This window comes from Biomphalaria glabrata, chromosome 16 (genome assembly GCF_947242115.1).
Source record: "Biomphalaria glabrata chromosome 16, xgBioGlab47.1, whole genome shotgun sequence".
Classification (NCBI taxonomy): domain Eukaryota; kingdom Metazoa; phylum Mollusca; class Gastropoda; family Planorbidae; genus Biomphalaria; species Biomphalaria glabrata.
The window spans coordinates 18,134,242-18,154,882 of NC_074726.1; the positions used below are offsets into that span (position 1 = coordinate 18,134,242).

General features: G+C 33.5%; 1 protein-coding gene across 3 annotated transcripts in view; it reads right to left on the reverse strand.

The window, feature by feature from the left end:
* Positions 1-20,641, reverse strand: part of LOC106068997 (armadillo repeat-containing protein 8-like) — a 40,586-nt gene that overhangs the window by 15,922 nt on the left and 4,023 nt on the right. For all 3 annotated transcript variants that reach the window (XM_013228552.2, XM_013228550.2, XM_013228551.2), the window contains exons 2-10: positions 16,216-16,313; positions 16,012-16,083; positions 15,190-15,332; positions 14,561-14,658; positions 11,062-11,166; positions 10,715-10,871; positions 7,834-7,973; positions 6,962-7,159; positions 6,557-6,643 (exon numbers count right to left, since the gene is read on the reverse strand). In XM_013228552.2, coding sequence (XP_013084006.1) covers positions 6,557-6,643; positions 6,962-7,159; positions 7,834-7,973; positions 10,715-10,871; positions 11,062-11,166; positions 14,561-14,658; positions 15,190-15,332; positions 16,012-16,083; positions 16,216-16,229 — 1,014 coding nt within the window. In that variant the 5' untranslated portion in view covers positions 16,230-16,313. The remainder of the gene's footprint in view (positions 1-6,556; positions 6,644-6,961; positions 7,160-7,833; positions 7,974-10,714; positions 10,872-11,061; positions 11,167-14,560; positions 14,659-15,189; positions 15,333-16,011; positions 16,084-16,215; positions 16,314-20,641) is intronic.

The following is a 20,641-nucleotide window of genomic DNA, read 5'->3' on the forward strand; positions in this document are numbered from 1 at the left end:
TCGACGACAGCACAGTTCAGCAGTGTGGTTCTGTACGGAGCATTACGACGGTTCAGTGCGGAGTACTGTCAAGTACAGTTGAGATGGCCGGCGTCTTGATCTTGGTCTGCGATCGAGTCCGACACAACGAGCCTAGTGTGTGAAGTTAGTCCTGAACTGTTGAACCCAGTGAAAGCCCGGAACGAGACGGAGAGGCCAGTGCAAGAGTTGATACGGCGGTACAGTGTTATCGGAGAGATATTTGTACAGTGTACGTGTTGCCAATTGTACAGTATTGGCTGTTATTTATTCAACTATTAAACAGTTACGTTACTTTGGAGCACTGAGTTGTCAAGTTCTTTAGGTTGGTGGTGTATGGTGCAGTTTGCAGAGAGCCTGGATAGTGAGATTCGTAAAAACTGGTGTCAGAAGTGGGATCGGATTGGATCGGATCTACTATGGCTCGTCTGAAACTGCTGTACGAACTTGAATTTAGAGAACTGAAGCAAGAAGGCTGAAGGCATATGGAAACAAGGAAACTTTACAAGCACGCCTCCGAGAAGACATTTTGGAAGAAAAAGAAGATCCTGACACATATCTTTTTGAAGTCGAACCTAACTTGCTGGAACAGATCACCAGTAGCATGGCAGCTATGCTGGAACAGATGGCAGCTATGCAGGGACAGATCGCCAGTAGCAAACAGGCGCAGATGGCAGCTATGAACTCGGGGCTGGAAAACACCAATTACAAGATAGATGCCATGAACACCAAGATAGCCCCCATGAACCAATGCATACCTGCTGTGGAGGAGAGAATCATCAACTCAGACGTTCGTTCAGATGCTAAAACCAGAGAGAGGAGCCTTGGTGGTGATCATGAGGACCCATTGAAACCTGACGAAGCCGTTGAGAGACATATGCAAGTCGAGAGATACCAGCCAGGTCCGAACCTAACAGACGTTGGTCCAGCTGCCAAGACTGGAGAGGAAAGTCCTGATGATGGTAAAGAGAATCCAAGGCAGTCTGACGTTGACATTGATGGATATTTGAAAGACGAAAGTCATCGACAAGGTCTGAAACCAACAAGTGATTGGCCCGATACTGAGACGAGAGAGAGAGGTCCTGATGGTGGTGAAGAAAGCCGAATGGAGCCTGAAGCTGAAGACGAGGGACCTTTGCACGAGGAGTGTTGCCAACCTGCCCCACGAGCATGCCCTCCAGACATGGCTGAAGATGATGACCTGTTCCACAATTCCCTGTCCTGTGGATTTGAAGCCCATCCCAGTCCTTCGCAAAGCCCTATGAAGCCACCTCTTTTGCCAACGATCTTGGTATCCCCAGCCCTTACATCCTATACCTCTCCATGTGTCAAGCGGCTGCCCTCAATACCGAACAAGACAGTGATGCAACCACAAAATCACTGCAGTCACATGAAGACCAACTGGCGGTGAAGAAGAATGCGACTTTTCCTGAGTGCAACATGGATGACGATCCGCTCACGACATCAATGCAACCAGATGAAGGCTAACTGGAGGAAAAGAAGAAAACGTTTACTAAATTCAACGTGGGTGGCAATGAAAGCACGACGTCAAGGCAAACAGGTGAAGGCCAACTGGAGGAGAAGAAGGAAGCTGACTGCAACATGGATGGCTCCATGAAGCTCAAGAGGCAAGCCAACTGCCACCGATCGACCCCCACCTACAGCGATGAAACTTCACAGCCAATGCCATGATGTTGATTCTGTCTGGGACGGACAGATCTAAGTGTTATAAACTTGGTGGTGGCAAAGAGAGGGGTATTGGTGTGTGTGTAGTCAGCCAACGCAAATCGCCCCAGGCCAGCGCTAGACGAGCGGTCAACCGTGACGAGCTACGATGGTCAGTCGAGTCGAGTGTCAACAGGACAGTTCGGGAAGGATCGCCGTCGTGAACAGAGCTCAGGAGCGTCACGAGAGTTGTAGTCATCTGACCACCTAGAAACGTCGAGCGGCATTCTGTCCGGTTCGAGAAGGCCAGTAGGGACCCTATATAAGAGCGGAGGTGACGCAGTCAAGACGGTTCAGAGCCCGGTTCACTACAGTCCGGTCGACTACAGCACAGTTCAGCAGTGTGGTTCTGTACGGAGCATTACGACAGTTCAGTGCGGAGTACTGTCAAGTACAGTTGAGACGGCTGGTGTCTTGATCTTGGTCTGCGATTGAGTCCGACACAACGAGCCTAATGTGTGAAGTCAGTCCTGAACTGTTGAGCCCAGTGAAAGCCCGGGCAAGAGTTGATACAGCGGTACGGTGTTATCTGAGAGATATTTGTACAGTGTACATGTTGCCAATTTTACAGTATTGGTTTTTATTTATTCAACTATCAAACAGTTACGTTACTTTGGAGCCCTGAGTTGTCAAGTTCTTTAGGTTGGTGGTGTATGGTGCAATTTGCAGAGAGACTGGATAGTGAGATTTGTAACAATATACAAAAGAAGGATATAGCAGGTCGTCCAAATCTATCTCACATTTTTCCTAAAATCGGGAAAAAAAAACAAAAGAGGTACTAGCTACATTTATTTAACTATTTGACTCCAGAAGTACGCCCCAATAGTTGATTTTAACCAGCTATAAAGCTGGCAACGTTGATGTTTTAATTTTTTTTTTCTCCCGTATATGCTTTAAATATTATCTTGAATAGTTTCCCTATGCTAAACATCCAGAATTTCCTTCTTGTGTTTTTACAGTGAATGATTTTTTGCAAGAGTGGGATCTTAAAAAATCTTTATTTATTTTCATTAGATTTATGTTCTGGATGATAATGATAGGTGATAATCAGCTCAGAACATTCATTTTATGTGTTTTTAAATAGTTTTCATATAAAGTTATGTGGAGATATGAATAAATATAGAAAAATTTGTTTTTCTACTTTGGATCATAATAGACCCAGAGCTGTTGACTTGTCCAAGGTGGTCAGTTTTCATTTTTCCAATAGTAGTGGCATGGATAATTAGCTCAAAATTTCCATTTTATATGTTTTAGATGTGTTTTCTTTAATAAGGTTTTGTGACAATATGGATAAATATGATTAAAAAAAATATTTTCAATATGGACCATACATTTTTTCTAATATCAGGTCTAGATGTAAATCCTGGAGGTTTTTTCACAGTCATTAAGTTTTTAATTTTAAATTTCAAACATTAATATAAAAATATTTTTTGTTTTATAAAAATAGCTCTGTGCTATATAAAAAAGGCATGCCTTCCTTTTAATTCTATACTAGATATATCACTTTCTAATAAAAAAAACAAAAAAGTTATAAAACTTTAATTGAAGCATTCTTTTCACTCTGAATGACCAAAAAAAAATTATTATGTCCAAACGTGGAAAATAATTCCGATGTTGAAGAGTTAAACTTTTTTGGGCAACTTTAATGACTTGATTATGTATTTTCATTGGCATAAAAATATTATTAAAAATAATAACAATTTAAAAAATTAACTCAAAAAAAAATTAATTAATTTATTGCAATTTGTTTTTTTTTTGCATTAGCCTTAGTCACTTTCTTGAAGGATAGAAAAATTTTGAGACGGAACAAAAGAAATTGATTTTGTATCATTCTATCATCTATTTCAAAGTTTAGAAAATGTCTGAACACTCCAGAATAGGACGTAAGATTTCACTTTTGTTTTTCATCATCTGAGCTATTGAACTTTGCTTGAAGCAAAACTACTGCTATCTCCAGTGTTCAGGTCTTGGAACAACATTTGTTGCTATTGGTTATAAATGTTGTCTAATATCTAGATATTTGACGCCACACATTCAGCCAGACTGTGATGTACATCAAAAAGAAAAAATCATTCACATGTCATCAAACTTTTTCATTTATTTCCTTTTTCTTCAAGTAATGCTGCCACATGTTCTCAAACGTAGTAAAAGTGTCTCAAGCAATGCCTGAGCTACCTGATCTCATAAAGTAAAGAAGGCCAGTGAATTCAGAGTTTATCTCATCCATAAAATTTCAAATATCGATGACTTAATCCATAACTCCAAATGAAGTTGATGACATAATCATTCCTAATGTGATAAAAATTAATGAAGTGACTCTTAGTGTAGATCAGTGGTTCCCAAACTTTTTTGTCTCATAGACCCCTTGCCTTGTTTTCTGGTTTTCGGTAGACCCCTGTTTAACTTGCACATTTTTTCAAATTCATCAACATTTTTTTTACAACTAATTTCTATCTGTAGTGAGTTGAAAAGTGAAAGTGTAATTTAAAGCTACATACAAAGTTTTAGATATCTATCTTTTTTTATTGATAAAATTCAAATTGAAACCAATTAAAATAAAAATTAATATGTACTGCTGGAATCACCAAACAAACTGGAAATGTCTTTTTGCAGGTTTATCATCCGTTGCTACAGATGTTGTGTTTCAAATAGGAATTTGTTGTTCAATGAAGTAGTGCTTCTAACATGAAATATTAATTAATAAAGTTTTCACAAAGAGCAGTTTTTGGTGTATTTCTTGATCTTTCAAGTGTTGCTCATATATTGAGTCCACAAACATATTATCAGGAGAAGGGGCGAAGCCAGTAAGCGTCAAGTATGAAGGGCTCATATTAGCCTTGGTTGGCTACCCACCTAGCAGAAGTAAAACTGAATTCAAAACTCTTCTGCCTAGCAACTATATTCAAACATGGGAAAGGTTTTGTCAGTCAATCCTGAGTAAAAATAAGGAGCTGGCGACCCTAATGCAGTTTGCAACACACGTCACTACACCCTGTCAGAGCCTGTGACACCACTGATCCCAAACTGTATATATGTCGTTTGCAAAGAATTACATAATAAGCTTTTAATTTTATAACTCATGCCACCGACGTGTCTTTGAACTGTAGTGTTGCTTAAAGCAATATCAGGTGTAGGTTTGTGTAAAACAGTCTTTACAACTACAACGGCTGGTAAAGTCAATGTTTCACTTTTAATGTTTTACGTATTTTGTCATAAAAAAGTATAGTTTCCCTTTCAGATCTTGTGATGGTATTAAAATTATCTGTTTCTTTGGCCAACGGTTAACGAGCAGGGTGTAATGTGGGCAGCACAACGACCAACCGCCTTTACTTTTCCTAACTTAAGTCAGTCACCCATTAGAGTTGGGTGAACTCAGGGGAGCCTTAAAAATCATGAAATAAAAAATTCACAGAGATTCGAATCCAGGAGACCAGGTTCGGAAGCCAAGCACCTATTTTGCTATAAGTAAACAGATAGTGTAAGACACCCACAAACCATCATCTTCTCTATATGATGTCGAAGAGATATTTTGTTGGTCTGTTCTGAACTTTGAATGTTTGAAAGTTTTTCTAAATTTTTTATCAGGGTGACATTGTCTCAGTTGATCCTCCAGCGTAATTAGTTTCATATCGTCATAGAAAAGGCAATTAGCATGTTTGATAAGGAAGGAATGAACAATTTTCAATAATCAACGCTATACAGTTTGCATTTCTTTTTGCTAAACATTACTTACATGTAGACAAAATTAAGTTATTTAAATAATTATTGAAATTAAATACAATTTTTCATTTGAATAGCAGGATAAATATTTAAAGGATTAACTAAGGTACACATTATATTAGTGTGAGGAATTAAAATAATAAGATGTAAATATTAAAGTCACAACGTGCTTCAATGAAATCTATTATCGTAGACCCCCGTGGATATCTCATAGACCCCCAATTTGTTTTTTCACTTTCGTAGACCCCTTGGAAGTCTTCGTAGACCCCTGGGGGTCTATATAGACCACTTTGGGAATCACTGGTGTAGATCAAATGGTACCATGAACATTGCTTTTGTTCATATTCATGGATTTCAGTTTCAATTTTCTTTGGATGAAACCATGCTTGCCATGTTACTTACCGATTATTACCTGTGCAACATCAGTATCTACTTTTACTAGTTCATTGTCAGTTTTATCTTTTCAAGTGCATTATGTATATCTTTGAAAAAAACAGCGCCTTTGAAAATACCTTTCATACCCCATGATGACCTGCTAACTAATGTGAAAAAAATGCAAAATTTAAACTCTATAGCCATATTAAAAGGTCTTCGGGGCTCAGTACCAGGAAAAGAAGAGGTTAGGGTTAGGGCTGCTAGACAGTGAAATCAATGGGAAGACAACATAAAAGTCTGCCGTTGAAAGAGGTTCTATCCAAGGCAAAAGAAAGAGAGGAATGGAGAAAGACGGTTGACAAATCTTGCATGGTGCCCCAACAGTCTGACAGACTAAGGGATAGGTGAAGATAAAAGAGTGTTTCATGCATCAATGACATGTTGAAACCTTGTTTTTGTTTCTGTTGTATTCTGTTTTGAAGCTAGTCATGCTGCAATGGACCTCTAAGATTTGCACAGTAGAGCATTTCAAATGAAGAAAAGTTGTGTTTTTTTTTTTTTATTTCTTTGTACGCAAACAAACCTTCTGTTATTAACAAATCTGAGTTTTTAGTCATTTGCAAATTTTGATTATGTTTCGAAACTCCTTTGAACCTTTCTTATCCAACAAGCAAAATCATTTTTTTGAAACTACAAAACACTAGCATTAACTTCTTACCTTATCTCTTATTTCTTCATCGTTAGCACTGAGAGCAGCAAAAGCTAAAAATGCTGCTCGTCTCATTTCACTGCCCCAGTCAACCTCCTGATAACAAAGTTAAATTCCATTTAGTGTTAGTTTGATAACAAAATCTGTAAGTTTATAAAGTATATTAAAGTAAATATAACTAAAATTACAACTAACACAGTTAAAACAAAAGTATGTCTCTAAATAAAAAGTATGTGCTACTTACAACATGAACAAAACAAAAAGGTCACTAAGGAAAAAAAATTAACAAACAAAAACTACTGAGACAAGATAACACTAAACATAAGGACTCAAAAAAGGACAGGACATATTTTTAATCAAAACTGCATCGAGTTATTCAAAGGATATAACAATAAAGCAAACAATATTTTTTACCTTTTTGTCTGTTGAAACTTTTTTGACATCCTTATAGTGTAAATAGTTGGACAGAGTACTAATAAGGTGATCAGTGATACTTGCTATCATTTGTAGATCAGGATCTACTTCAATAAGATAGGCCAATGTTTCTGCCCCTTTCACATTTTCTTCCAATGGTCTATCTTTCTTACACATTCTTACTAGTGTTCCTAATGTCTTTTTGTTAAAGTAAATAAATATTATAAAAATACAAAACAAGAAAAACATTAAAAATTACTTTTTTTAAAGGACAATACCTCCTTTATACAACTTATAGAGTGATTATTTGCTCTTAATAACTAATGAATGTTAGATTTTTTAAAAAAAGGACATTTTTTACTGCCCCACTCCTGCGAGAAAAAAATCCTGGTTAAGCGAATGTACTACTAGACTTTATAATGTTCTAATGCAGTGTTTCCCAAACTTTTTCCTTAATGGAACATATGGCACATTCTAATTATTTAGCCGAAAACTAGAGTTTTGATGTCAGTGTGAGCTTATAATTCTTTTACCACTGATATATAGAAACGGTCAAAATTTCTAGGGAAAATCATTAAAGCCATTTTTTAGATTTGTGTCCAGGTTCCACCCAGATTTTAGGTTTCATGAATTTATGAGTTGAATTGTAAAAATATACATTTTAATTTAGGCTGAAAAAGAAAACATACTTTCAAACTAATTTTATAACAAAAGAGCAACACTAATAAAAAAAAAGGCCCTGAGATATAGACTTTCGAAGGATCATTTAATCAACAATATTTCCACCATTTCATATTTTTTTTTAATGAATGTGATATAGTGAAATATCAAGTTGATCAATAAATTAAATATATGTCAAAAACACTTGTAACCTTTCTACTGATGACAGGATCAGAAGCCTCTAGCGCACCACCTCTATGAAGATAAGTTAAGATTTTAGCAGCAGCTAATTGCATCTCCGAAGGTTTGTTTCTGCCCATCAGTTCAACAAATACTTGTACCAAATTGGGAACTAAAATTAGAATAGACAATCATAATCTTATGAACACAATATGATTGAAAATTTTGTAGGAAAACAATGAAAATATATCACTGAATACCAAGTATAGAGCTGATGACACAGAAACACACAAAGCATATATATGACCCTGACCAAGTGTTCTGGACAAAAGGTTTAAATGAAAATATAGAGGGATGTAAGCCAACATATCCAAGTTATTTTATTGCAAGAAGTAGTTGTTTTTTTTCAGGTTTTGTGAGAGGAGGATTAATTTTCCAATGGATGACTTTTGTTTTCCAACATGTGTAGTTAAATTCACATAAATTTAGAAGGAACATTATAAGTAATCTTTGATGCTTTCTATGTGGATTATTTTTTTTATACCTAGTCTTTTTTAGGTAAAATTGTTAATAATATTGGATATTTTGTATGTATTTGTCCATACATTTCCATGTTGAGAAGTATGAATTTTGTTATACTTTATTATAAAGAAATTATGAAGTATTCTTGTAATTGTCACTCACATTCATGTGCTTATTTGTCAGCATATTATTCAGTTAGTTACAGAATTTTCTCAAATCTAAGCTGAACACTTTTATGAAGGTCTCAAACTTCAGGTTGATTGACATGTCACAGCCAGTAACATTAAGGGGATGCAGTATTTCTCTTTATGTCTAATTGATGCTTGACACAGTGTTTAAGATAACACAAACCAGATAAGTCATAAATGTATTTTAAAAAAAACATGTTTATAAATAATGTTTAATAGAAAAGAAGCTAAAGTGACACAGGGTAGGTATTTGAATAAGGTCAAAATGTAGCTACACATTATTTAAATTGTTAGTGGAAATGGAGTTGAGTTTTGAGTGACACATCGGCACAATTTAGGCCATATCATGCCCGTAATCCTTTAAGGATCACTCCCATTATATAACAAGGGCTAAATTCTATACAGTTAAATCATTAAATACAAGGTCTATTCACAGTTAAAATAGTAAAGGTAGTAAAAATTTAATAATTTGGTAAAAATCTTATGTATATATTATATGTTCACAATTCATAAATCAGATCTTCGTAGACAACCCCACCTCCCGGACAAACCCAGTACCTTCCCAGGGTCGACACTATTGAAGAGTGTTTTTAAGTTGTGTGCTCTAAAAAATTTCTCCCTAATATCCTGGTATCTGGAGCAGTCAATGAGGATATGTTCCACGGTGAGGCGAGAGTCACAGTACTCACAAAGTGGGGGCTCCTCTTTCTTCAGCACAAAGGAGTGCGTGATGTAGGTGTGGCCAATCCTAAGTCTGGACATGGTCGTGCTACCACGCCTTGTCAGACCCTTAGATGTGGGCTGCCACCTGACATATGCCACAATCTGCCTGAGTTTGTTGTGAGTCTCAGCCTCCCATCGGTCCTGCCACTCTCAATAGGTGGCAGAGGCAATACTTTGTCTCAGGTCGGTGCAGGGAATTTGAGTTCCTGACACTGAATGATTTAGGGCTCTCTTTGCTTCTATGTCTGCCGTTTTGTTTCCCTCTATGCCCACATGTGAGGGGATCCAGATGAAGGTGACATCCCTATGGTCAGCTGCTATTTGATCCAAAAGCTTTAGGCTCTTTATCTATATATTTATGTGGCTTACATAAAATAATTATTGGTCATAATGACCTCTATGCCTGTCCCAAGGAGGGTCAGGCATAGGGCTAGCAATGCCACCCTGGACATTAAATATCTACAGAAAGCAGAGAAAAAATAACTGAAAACTTTATCCTAAGAGCAGAATCATGAAGCATAGTGGTGAAAGCTGAAAGGAAGCCACTAAGCTGAATAGCCTTCTAGCGCCCAGGAAACTGTAAGCCACTTCCACGCTGTGTCTTATGCAGATAAGTCAAACGGAGGTAACAGTCAAATAACAAAATTAAATAACGCAGACAAAAGGCCAACAATATAAGTTAGTCGACGCTGATAGTGAATGTCGAATAAGAAGTTTAATAATAATGAATTGAATCATCGAAATTCGTCAAGCTAAATCTCTATGTCCATAAAAACCTCTATCTAAAGCCATCAAAAGTATTCTGTTCACATTTCGTTATTCTTCCAAAAATCTAGTCTTTTTTTTTAACTAGTCGCATCATTGTCTCCAAGTCAAAACTTTCCCTTTCTATAAAACAAATAACTAATCACAAAACCAATACATATATAGAAATACGAAATGTGAAGAGCATGTATGAAAGTAGAAAATCAATGCATGTAGCAGCTGAAATGAGAAAGAACAGCACCTCAGTTATGGGCCTTAATGAAACAAGATGGATCCAAACAGGACAGCTTCGAATGAACTCTTATTGTACTCTGGGCATGAGGAGAATGATGCTCCACACACACAAGGAGTAGAACCTATCAACCCAAGCACAAAAGGCACTAAATGGATTAGAGGCCCATGGACCCAGGATAATTAAAGCAACCTTTAGAACTAACAAGCAGAGAATAAAGCTGAATCTCATTAAATGCCCCCACAAATGATGCTGATGAGGAGGATACTGTACAGTTGGTTGCAAAGAATACTTGCTACATACCCAGACAAAGATGTTACTGTCCTAATGGGAGACCTACAAGCAAAAGACAGATCAGGGAAGCCACTTACTCTTGTATGGAAACCAATATCTATTGCCATACCATTTCTTTCTAGGACTTTTGGAAGAAGAATAAACCTATCAATCCCTTTTTTTAATATGACTAGAAAAACAATTATGTACCTGATACTACAGCAGAACAAACTGTTGGGTTTTTAAAACACATGCTAGCAAAACATCTTAAGGTAGGCATCTGTACTTTGTAGAAATCAGACAGTAATAATGGTGCAAACAAATCCACAGTGTGACTATCCAGTAGCTCTAACTGGTGCTGTGTGGTCTGTTAAATAACAGGTAAAATTTTATTTTATAATGCAAATTTATATTTAGAAAAAAAAAAGTTAAAAATAATGATGTAACTTTAAATTGTTAAATCAATTTACAATGATAACAATTTTGTTGTAATGCATTTATAATTTCTAATATTAATTAACAAAGTAAAAATTTAAACTTTCTATTTTATTACTCACCTTACAACACTTTTCAAATATAATAGCAATACACTCTTGGCAAGTTACTGAATACTTCAGCAGACCTAAGAGGTGCGGAATGTATGTTCTACCAAACTGATTTTCCTAGAAAAAACATGGTATTTAAGGAAATAATTGAGGGGAAAATAATTCATTATATTTTTAGTAAACAATCAAAAAGGAAATTTGATAAAAACCTGTCCAAAAAGAAAATAAGAAATAGTTTAGAAAGATAGCAGCTACCAAACTTGTAAAAATTTTGTCTTAATTGTAGTTTAATTGAATAGAAGGAACATTAACATTTTCAGTAATAGAAGTGGTCACATTTAGATGTTAATCACTATGGCTTAAACTTAAAAATAAACATTAATTATCAAGAATTAATCTATAATATTCTAATAATTATGTAAAACAATATTATAAATAAATCATGGAAGCACACATATTTATATTATTAAGGATTAATTTAATTTAAATATAAATAAATTTCATGGTTTATAAAATTGTTATGGCCATGTTACAAAATTTCATATATATGCTGTGTTTAACTCACTGTCTGTCTGTCTAGTAAAAAGTTTGTAAACATTATTTTTCCCACACCCAATCTCAGATCAAGCTGAAATTTTGCATAATTATTTCTTTTACCTGACAACACAAGAATCAATAAAAAAAAAATTTAACCAAAAAGTTCATTAACTATTGGTAATTCATTATTTTGTTTGGTATTTCAAACAAGGAAAAGACATTGTACTTGACTGAAGTGGTGATATAAGCTGAATTAGTCCTTATAGATCCTTGTCTGAGGCTTAGTGAACATAAAAAGGAAACAATAGATAGCTAAACAATCTTAAATGTCCATACACTCTTCGTTAGCAGAGAAGTTACAATGTTGGCTTGAGAAGCCTGAGAAGGCTTTAGCCTACGAGTTCGAATGGTTCATTTTTTGGATTTTATAAATACATTTAAAAAACTATCACCCAGAAACCCTTTCTTTCTCCCTGATAGGATCATAGCATATTAAGAAAGCTAAAAGCATGAAATTGCGCCAAATAAAAACAACTGGTAAAAATAAGATAAGATAAATTTTATTGATCCAATCAAATGGAAATTCGGTTTGACTACAATTAACAACCTCAGCGTAACTACTGTACAATAACAATATAGATGCACATACAAACGACATTCACACACAAAAAACACATATACACTCATAACCAGCGTTTTATAAATAGACTTCTATGTAGATCTACTTCTCGATGACCACAGAATGTTAATTTTTAATGTTGGTCATCCAGAGTCTATTATTACTGAATGTTTTGATTTTCTTCTTAGGTACAATCATATTTTAACAGAACTGGATGTACGAATTAACAGTTGCAGTAAGTTCATCTATCTGGGCAGTTGTTTACACTCAATCTGTTTGCTCCAGACAACTTTGTAGCTGTAAAACAGCATCGTCAGACCATGACTGGATGGACTGTACTTCGGGTTTTGATGTTTTTAAAACCGGTTTGTACATGGGTGTAAGATGGATCATTGTGTGGTCCAACTCTCCAAGGGGAAATAACAATCGAGATGTGTAGGCCATTTTTATGTTGCCTTGTGGAAAAATTAACATATTGAGTATATGGAGTATATGTTGGCAAGTATTGAGCTAACAAAAGACTATTGAAATCTCCCATAACTAGTCGGGCAGCATCAGAACTTTTTGTCCCCATTATGTGTACAATGTCTAGTATATGTTTTGTTGCTTTCTCTGTGTTGGATGTGGGTGGTATATGCACAAGTATGATGTAAAATTGTGTAAACTCTCTCGGCAGGTAGTATATAGCCTGAGATTGTTACATAGTAGTTCAATATCGGTTGTACACACTTTAGTTTTGATTGAAATATTGTTGACACAACAGTACTGTTTATTGACATAAATGGCCAGTCCTCCTCCTCTTGTTTTGCCACTATCTGTTGTTTATCTGAACTGTGCAAAAGAAACACATCCAAGTCTACTGATGCATCGGGAATAATTTCATTTTGTCATGTTTCAGTGAGACAGATTAGTGAGCTTCCACGGTAGAAATGTCTGCAGCAACAATCAAGTTTGTCAATTTTGTTATTTAGTGATCTAACATTGCCCAAGACAATAGGAGGCAGATAGACCCTTTGTCTAACCGCACAGATTTATTATTGTTAGTTTAGATCTATTGTATTTTTTTTTTTAATTTGGATTTCTAAACATCAGGCCACTATTTTTCAATGCAGAAATGATATAATACTTATTAGATAAAAACCCAATATTAATTTCCTGCAATTAAAGAATGATATTTATAAGTTACCAAGAAGTATGGATAACATCATCTTAAAAGCTGATTATTGTAGTAAAAAAATGCAAACTAATACTCCACTATTGAAAAATATTTTAAAATAGAGGATGATAGCCCGATGGTTTTGTATCTGTCTATTTATACTACATACAATATTTAAAGTTGTTATTGTTACACAAATCTAATATATGAGAATCTAACTAAAGCCTTCAGCACTGTAAATAGAGAGGGACTCTGGAAGTTCATGCCCACAAAAATTCTTAACTATGGTGAGACTCTTTCACGATGGCATGAAAACTATCAGAGCCTTTTGCAGTATCAAATGGGTTAAAACAGGATTGTAACCCGTGCTGTTCAGTCATATAGTTTCTGCTATGCTGACAGATGCATCCAGAAAAGTGATGCTGAGGGAATAAATATAACCTAACAAACTGATGGTGGTCTTTTCAACAGGAAGCTTCTCAAAGCCATTCAATAACAAAATTAGCTACAATTAGGAACCTATTTTTTTGCTGATGCCCATGTCTTAAATTCCTGAAAACTGAACTACAGAGCATCGGCAGTTTTCTCAAAAGCATGTACCGATTTTAGTCTCACAATAAATACCAATAAAACAGCTCCAGGTAAAGCCTGTACTGGCCCAACAATCAAAATAAATGAGCAAACAATTAATGCAAAGAATAGAGTTCTGAAAAGTAGACAGGATATAAAAGACATGCAAAGAACTGAACCACTTTCATATGATTAGCCTCAGAAAAATTCTGAATGTTAAGTGGCAAGACAAGATACCTGACACAGAGGTCCTCAAAAGTGCAGGCCTCCATAACAAAAGAAATGCTTTAGAAACCTTAAAGCCTCCCTGAGAAACTTAACACACCGGAGACAGAAGCAAATGATAGAGAATCATGGCGCTGTGAAAGCTGTTAAAAAATCACTAAGGATATGAAAACAGCTTTGGCTGAGGAAAAGCAACACAGAAGAAAATCAAGGCAGTGTGCTGGAATAGCTTGCCCACTGTGCAGATGATCATTTCTGACCCAATTAAGTCTCATAAGCCACATTAGAACAAAAATACATTGGTCACCAATGTATTATGATGGACAAACTAAACAGACATCTTATTCTGTGTCAATTCAATTTTAAATTTTTTAATAATAAATTGAACAAGTTATTACACTTACTTCATATATATATAAAAGTGACTCTGTATTCACAAGAAAAATTGATCGTAAGCATCTCAAAATTGCTTCAGTGTATCGCAAATTAAAATTTGTAAGGGCTGTAGATTAAAAAATAACATTTTTAATTTTCAATTAGAATAAAATTTTCACATACTTTATTAAAATCTCTAAGTTTTATTATTACTAATAAAATAATTTCGCTCTTAGCCATCAATATGCTTCTTGCTGTATATAATTTAGACATTTAATGTGTTTTTAATATAATTTACTAATAAATAATTGCTGTTTTATAATGATGGTAGATGGCAAACAAAAATGGACCCATATTCAACAAGAAATTCAAAAACATTAACTACTCACAACTCTTTTTTTTTATATCATTTTTCTTATAGGATGTTATCACTTTAAAAACACATCAGCATTTTAACAGCATAACATATTTAAATATAAGTTGGAGTCTTTTTTTTTTATAAGAGACGCTTTCCATAAGAATGACAGTTTCACTCAAGAGTGCCACATAAATGACACAAAATAATCCATAATGGTTTGCAAATTAAACTACATACCCATAACATACTATGTAAATAAATAACAGCTAATTTAATTTTTATGAATAAATGAATACCAACATTTTAGTAGAATTGGAACTGTCTTTTCCTGAATAAGAATTCTAATCATTTCAGAATTTCCTTTCCCCAAACTTCCAAGTACAATTATTGCTTCCGTTTTTAAATCATAGCTAATTGAATCATCTTCAATCCAGTTCAGAAGTCTTCAGAAAATAAAAAACAAGAAAATATTTTTTTTTTCATTTAGGAAAATGTTTCTGAAAGGTATAAAAATAAATTAGTAAATAAATAAATTAATATTCACTAGTTTTAGTATAGACAATGGCTGGGTGTCCAATATTTGTTTATTAAGACTGTTTAATAAGAAGATTCTGGTAGGATTATATCTCATTATATAAAAAAGGCCATTAGATGGATTATTAAAGAAAAATTTCTCATTCATAAGGAATTTATAGAACTTCAAAATAGCTGTAAATAAAACAAAATCTTAATGAAATTTTGAATAATAATTTTTGTCAATATTTATATATTAAAGTTATTTAGTGTATTAAATCCATGAACATAAATTTTGGTTTATTGTTCATTAATATATTACTGATATATTTTCATTTAAAAAAAAGAATATTTTAATGAAATAAAATTATTTTTTTAAGCTTTCTTTCACATAGTTCATATACATTTTTTTTTTTTAAAAAAATGCTATTGAATATCTCAAAATAATTTTTTTATCAAAAAATTTTTTAAAGAAAAATTATTTTTATCATCTTATATTCTATCTTATTTTAAAACTGTGCAGTCATTTTTCTGATGAACAAAACAAAATTAATGATTACAAGCATTTAAATTGATACTAAAAAAATTAATAAAATATAAAAACAAAACCTTGTAACAAGTCCAGACTGAAGGATGAGCATTTTCTCTTTGTTGCTTCCAATTATATCATTTTTTACAGCTCTATAATGAAAAAAAACAACAAATGCTTAAGTAAACTTAGTTATATTTATATGAACTAGATTTTCATCTTATTATACATAATACAATGTTGCGTAATTAGTAACATTGAGTAAAATGTCAACCAAGACTTACACAAGAGCATCCATCCATGCTGTTGAATGGTTGTCATTTAGCAGAACTGTTATGCTGGAATTATGACTGTGAGAAATTTTTGATTCAAAGTCAATATCCTAAAGAAAAAAAATAGCATTAATAACTTTTTCTCTATTTGGTAAATCTTCAGCAGTGGTTCAAATAGCTTATTTGCAGATATGCCAAAAGTTTAAATTTAATACATGTAAAAGGATTACAAAAGCTTATATGTATGTATAAGGTTTTTTATAAAAAAAAAAATAAAAAAAGATATACCAAGACATTTATATCTAAATGGTTTAAATTAGTCTGCAATAAAAAAAAAGTTTCAAAATAAATATTGGTAATCACGAAGGTCAGAGCCCCTAATTGAAATAAGCTGAAAATAAGCAAAATAAAAAAAAAGGTTAGTGTAATTAAGAACCTTTGTATTTTGAATTGAACAATAGCATAAGAAACAATTCAGTCACAACAAATATACAGAAGGCCATGGTGGTTGAGTGGTAAAGCGTTTGGCTTTTGAACCATGGGTTTTGGGTTCGAATTTCAGGAAGACTGGAATTTTTAATTTGGTGATTTTCAGGATGCCCTGAGTCCACTCAACTCTAATGGGTACCTGACATCTTTAGGGAAAGTAAAGGAGATAGGTTGCTGTGTTGGCTACATACGCCCTCATTAACTCTTTCTCTCTGTAATTATTTTCCACGTTCCAGTGGAATTATTCATTTTGCTCGTTTGTGTTTCACTACCCTGTTATGATTAAACTTCAATAACTTTTTTTGTATGTAATCAGGAAATGTTATTTAAGGTATATAATTATAGAAGAATGCATGTTCATTTTATATAACACAAATTAAAGTTATAAAATCAAAAATTAATTTAATTTAATCGGGTCAAATCAATGTTGGTATCGTCAGTTAGGAGTGAAAGAGTTAACCATTGGCCACTGAAACAGTTGACCATTACATCACCTGCCTATATATTGCAAGGCCTGAAAGAGGTAATTTTTAAATATATATACATAGAACTATAACTTTTTTTGTCTGACAGTTATCATTTTTAGTAGGCAGCACTTAAATTGACACTATTTGTTATAAAAACTTGGAAATGTTATTGGTCTGACCTTGACAAAAAAAAAATGTCATCGAAAATAATTCAAGGGAGTGAATCAGCCATTCTCAACCTGTAGCTGCTGACCCCCTTATTATCAAATGAAAATTAGCCTGTGGCTAAGATCATTGAAAAAAAATGTTGTTTTTTTGTCTCTTCTAATGTGTGAAATTGACATTGTAATAATCTTTTTATTGGTAGTTATAATTTGTTTAAAAATTATAATTGTCATTTGATAATAGATGTTAAAAAGACTGCATAATGCAATGTTACACCAGAGAGGAATCATATATTATTATTTCTATGTCGAAGATTTGTCATGACGTAATTGAATAGCATATCAGATAAAACACCTTCCATGTTATTGATTTTAATTTTATAACGTGTAAATCCATGATAAAGGATCACAAACAAAAAAGTTAAGAAAAGAAAATATGATTTTTAGTGTATGGTTTTACTTTAATAGTTAAAGCAGGCATTGAAAAAGCAAATGCACCATTTTTTACTAATTTCTATTTCAATGAAGCCAACAAAACTTAAAAAAGGTCATTTTGATATTAAGCATCCATATTTGCTGAGAAGGACATTCAGTAATTTAGCTAAGTCAAGAAAGCCAGACTTTACTTTGCTGGCACATACATTTAATAAAACTTAGCAACTGCTGAAGCTTCTTCTTTGGTGGCTCTCAAAGTTTCTAATGCAGGGAAAGAAAGCCAATGGACAAAAGTTTGGAATTTGCAGACCAGACGACATAGCAGTATTATCTCATGGACTACAGGATATAATATGCAAGAAAAGATCACAGCTTTAAGTAAAACAGAGGACAAAGAGTAAGCATCAAAATAAATCAACGAAAAACAAAAGTACTTAAAATAAACAACAAACAAAGCAGAGACATAAAACAGATCATAGTCCAGGTAGATAGTTTTATATAATCAACAAGTCAGGTGGAACAGATGAAGACATTAATCACTGAATAAATCCAGCCCCTCTGACATTTACCCCCCACACCAAAAAAAAAAAAGGAAAATCTTCCACATTTCTATTATGACTAAAAAAAGAATCTATCTCAAATTCTCAAATATCTATCTATCTATCTATCTATCTATCTATCTATCTATCTATCTATCTATCTATATATATATATATATATATATATATATATATATATATATATATATATATATATATATATATATATATTGTTATAGGTTTAAAATGTAATGTTATCGGGGATTTCCTTTGAGCGACGCAACTTAAAATAGAACTTATTTTGGACGGAAGAAGGGAATGATGGGATTAAAAACCGACAGTTATGACTCACTCTTATGGCTAGCAAGATGTGATCTTATTAGGACTGTTGACATCTGGACTGTGCCCCTTTATTGTGGATTTAAGTTATTTTAATGTTAAAGAATCATTCAGTTATTTCGAGGATTTAAATATATGTGTGTGGTTGTGAACCGCAATCCAGACTGTGAGTGATTAATAGATCTATTTATACCTCTCTACATTTTTACAGCTAAAACACCACAACAATATATATATATCTATAGTATAGGGCTTTTTTTTTTTACGGAACGCACCAGTACGGTGTACCGGCACCTTTTTAAAAAAATTATTACTTTTCTTGTATTTTAACGTACATATTATTAATTTTTAGTAGTTAAAAGTTAGGCAATCAACTACTGAATACAGGCACCTATATATATATGTAAGTATGTATGTATGTGTGTGTATATGTGCGTGAGTGTGTGTATGTATGTATGTATGTTACGCATAGAAATCAAAACCGTTTGACCAATCTTGATAAAACTTGGCATAAATGTTCCTTGGGTACTAACTGGAACCGTGACGTACGTATAGTAGCCCTAAAACAAACTTAAGATTTACTTGAGGTCAACAAATTCTTGTAGAAGATAGATTTGGGAATTCTTGCTATTGAGCGTGAACTATATAGGAAACAGAATTATTATGATATACTGTATGACTTTGCTACGCGCAAGGCTCGTAAAGTAATTCTGTACGTAGTAAAGAATGAATAAAATGCATAGAGAAGAATTTATTTTCTAATACAAACTCTTAAATTTCACCTATTATCCGCTTCTCTACCCAACCTTGGTCCCGTGAAATCTCTTTCGCATAGGGCCCCACAATGGTTAAGTCCAGCCCAGATATTTAGTGACGGGTGAATATACATAGTAGATTACTTGTTCTCTTTCCATGACTTCCTGGTCACAATGGTTAAGTCCGGCGCTGCTATTTAGTGTTTGTAAAATGTTTTACATGTTTCGGATGTTCCTTCAGAGTTGAAGGACAAAAGGGGATGGGAGCGGGCAGAGTTTGATAAATGAAATGATAAATCCAAACGACAGTCCAGAGCGCAAACCGCACAACCAGGCAGCAATCCGAAACGATCGGTGAATACTTGTTCCCCCCCCCCTTGTTTTTTTGTGGGGTGACTATCCGCAGAAATAAGAGAGTGATCTTTCCTTTATTTCTTCTTCTCGTCCAAACTCTTGAGCGACGAAGACAATTATATAAATATATAAAGATGGTTTTGAAATAACAACAAAACAAGAAAATCATGAAATATACTTTTTAAAATAAAAACAAGCTTATATTTGAAGTGTAATTGTGTCAATTAGTTTGGATCAGTCATGTAATTAAATTTGTAACAGATCTAGACCAAGGTAATAAATCTAGGTGCTATTAATAATATTTTTACCAATTGACTTTGTTTAGCACTATTTCATGATTTTAGCTTTCTCAATATCACTTTTTTTTATTTATATCTGGACCAGTTGGGAAAATGGGGAGGGGGGAGAAAGAAAGTGATATCTGGGTGGATTTTACCATATCTTTGCTACTATATAACATAGAAAGATAAACTTGGTTTCCTTGTAAACCTCTTAGCAAGCTCTACATAACTAGATCTAGATAGTTTCTGTTGTTATAGTTATATATATATATATATATAATATTTATTTTGAATTTTTTGTCAAAGACAAAGTACCTACTGTACTGTAAATGAAATAATGAGATTGGACCAAAAGCGCTCTGAGCATGCTATAAGCATGAAAGTAGCGCTATATAAAAGCTATAATAATAATAATAATAATAATAATATTTTAATATACTATACACTGTCTAGCCCAAATTATTAGATCTAGATTTAGATAGGATAGATCTACTCTAGATTATATTATAATTTGTATATATACTCATAATACTCATTATTATATATTAATATATTATTATTATAGATATAATATAGATCTAGTAGCTGATTATATTTTTATAGTTATACTTATAA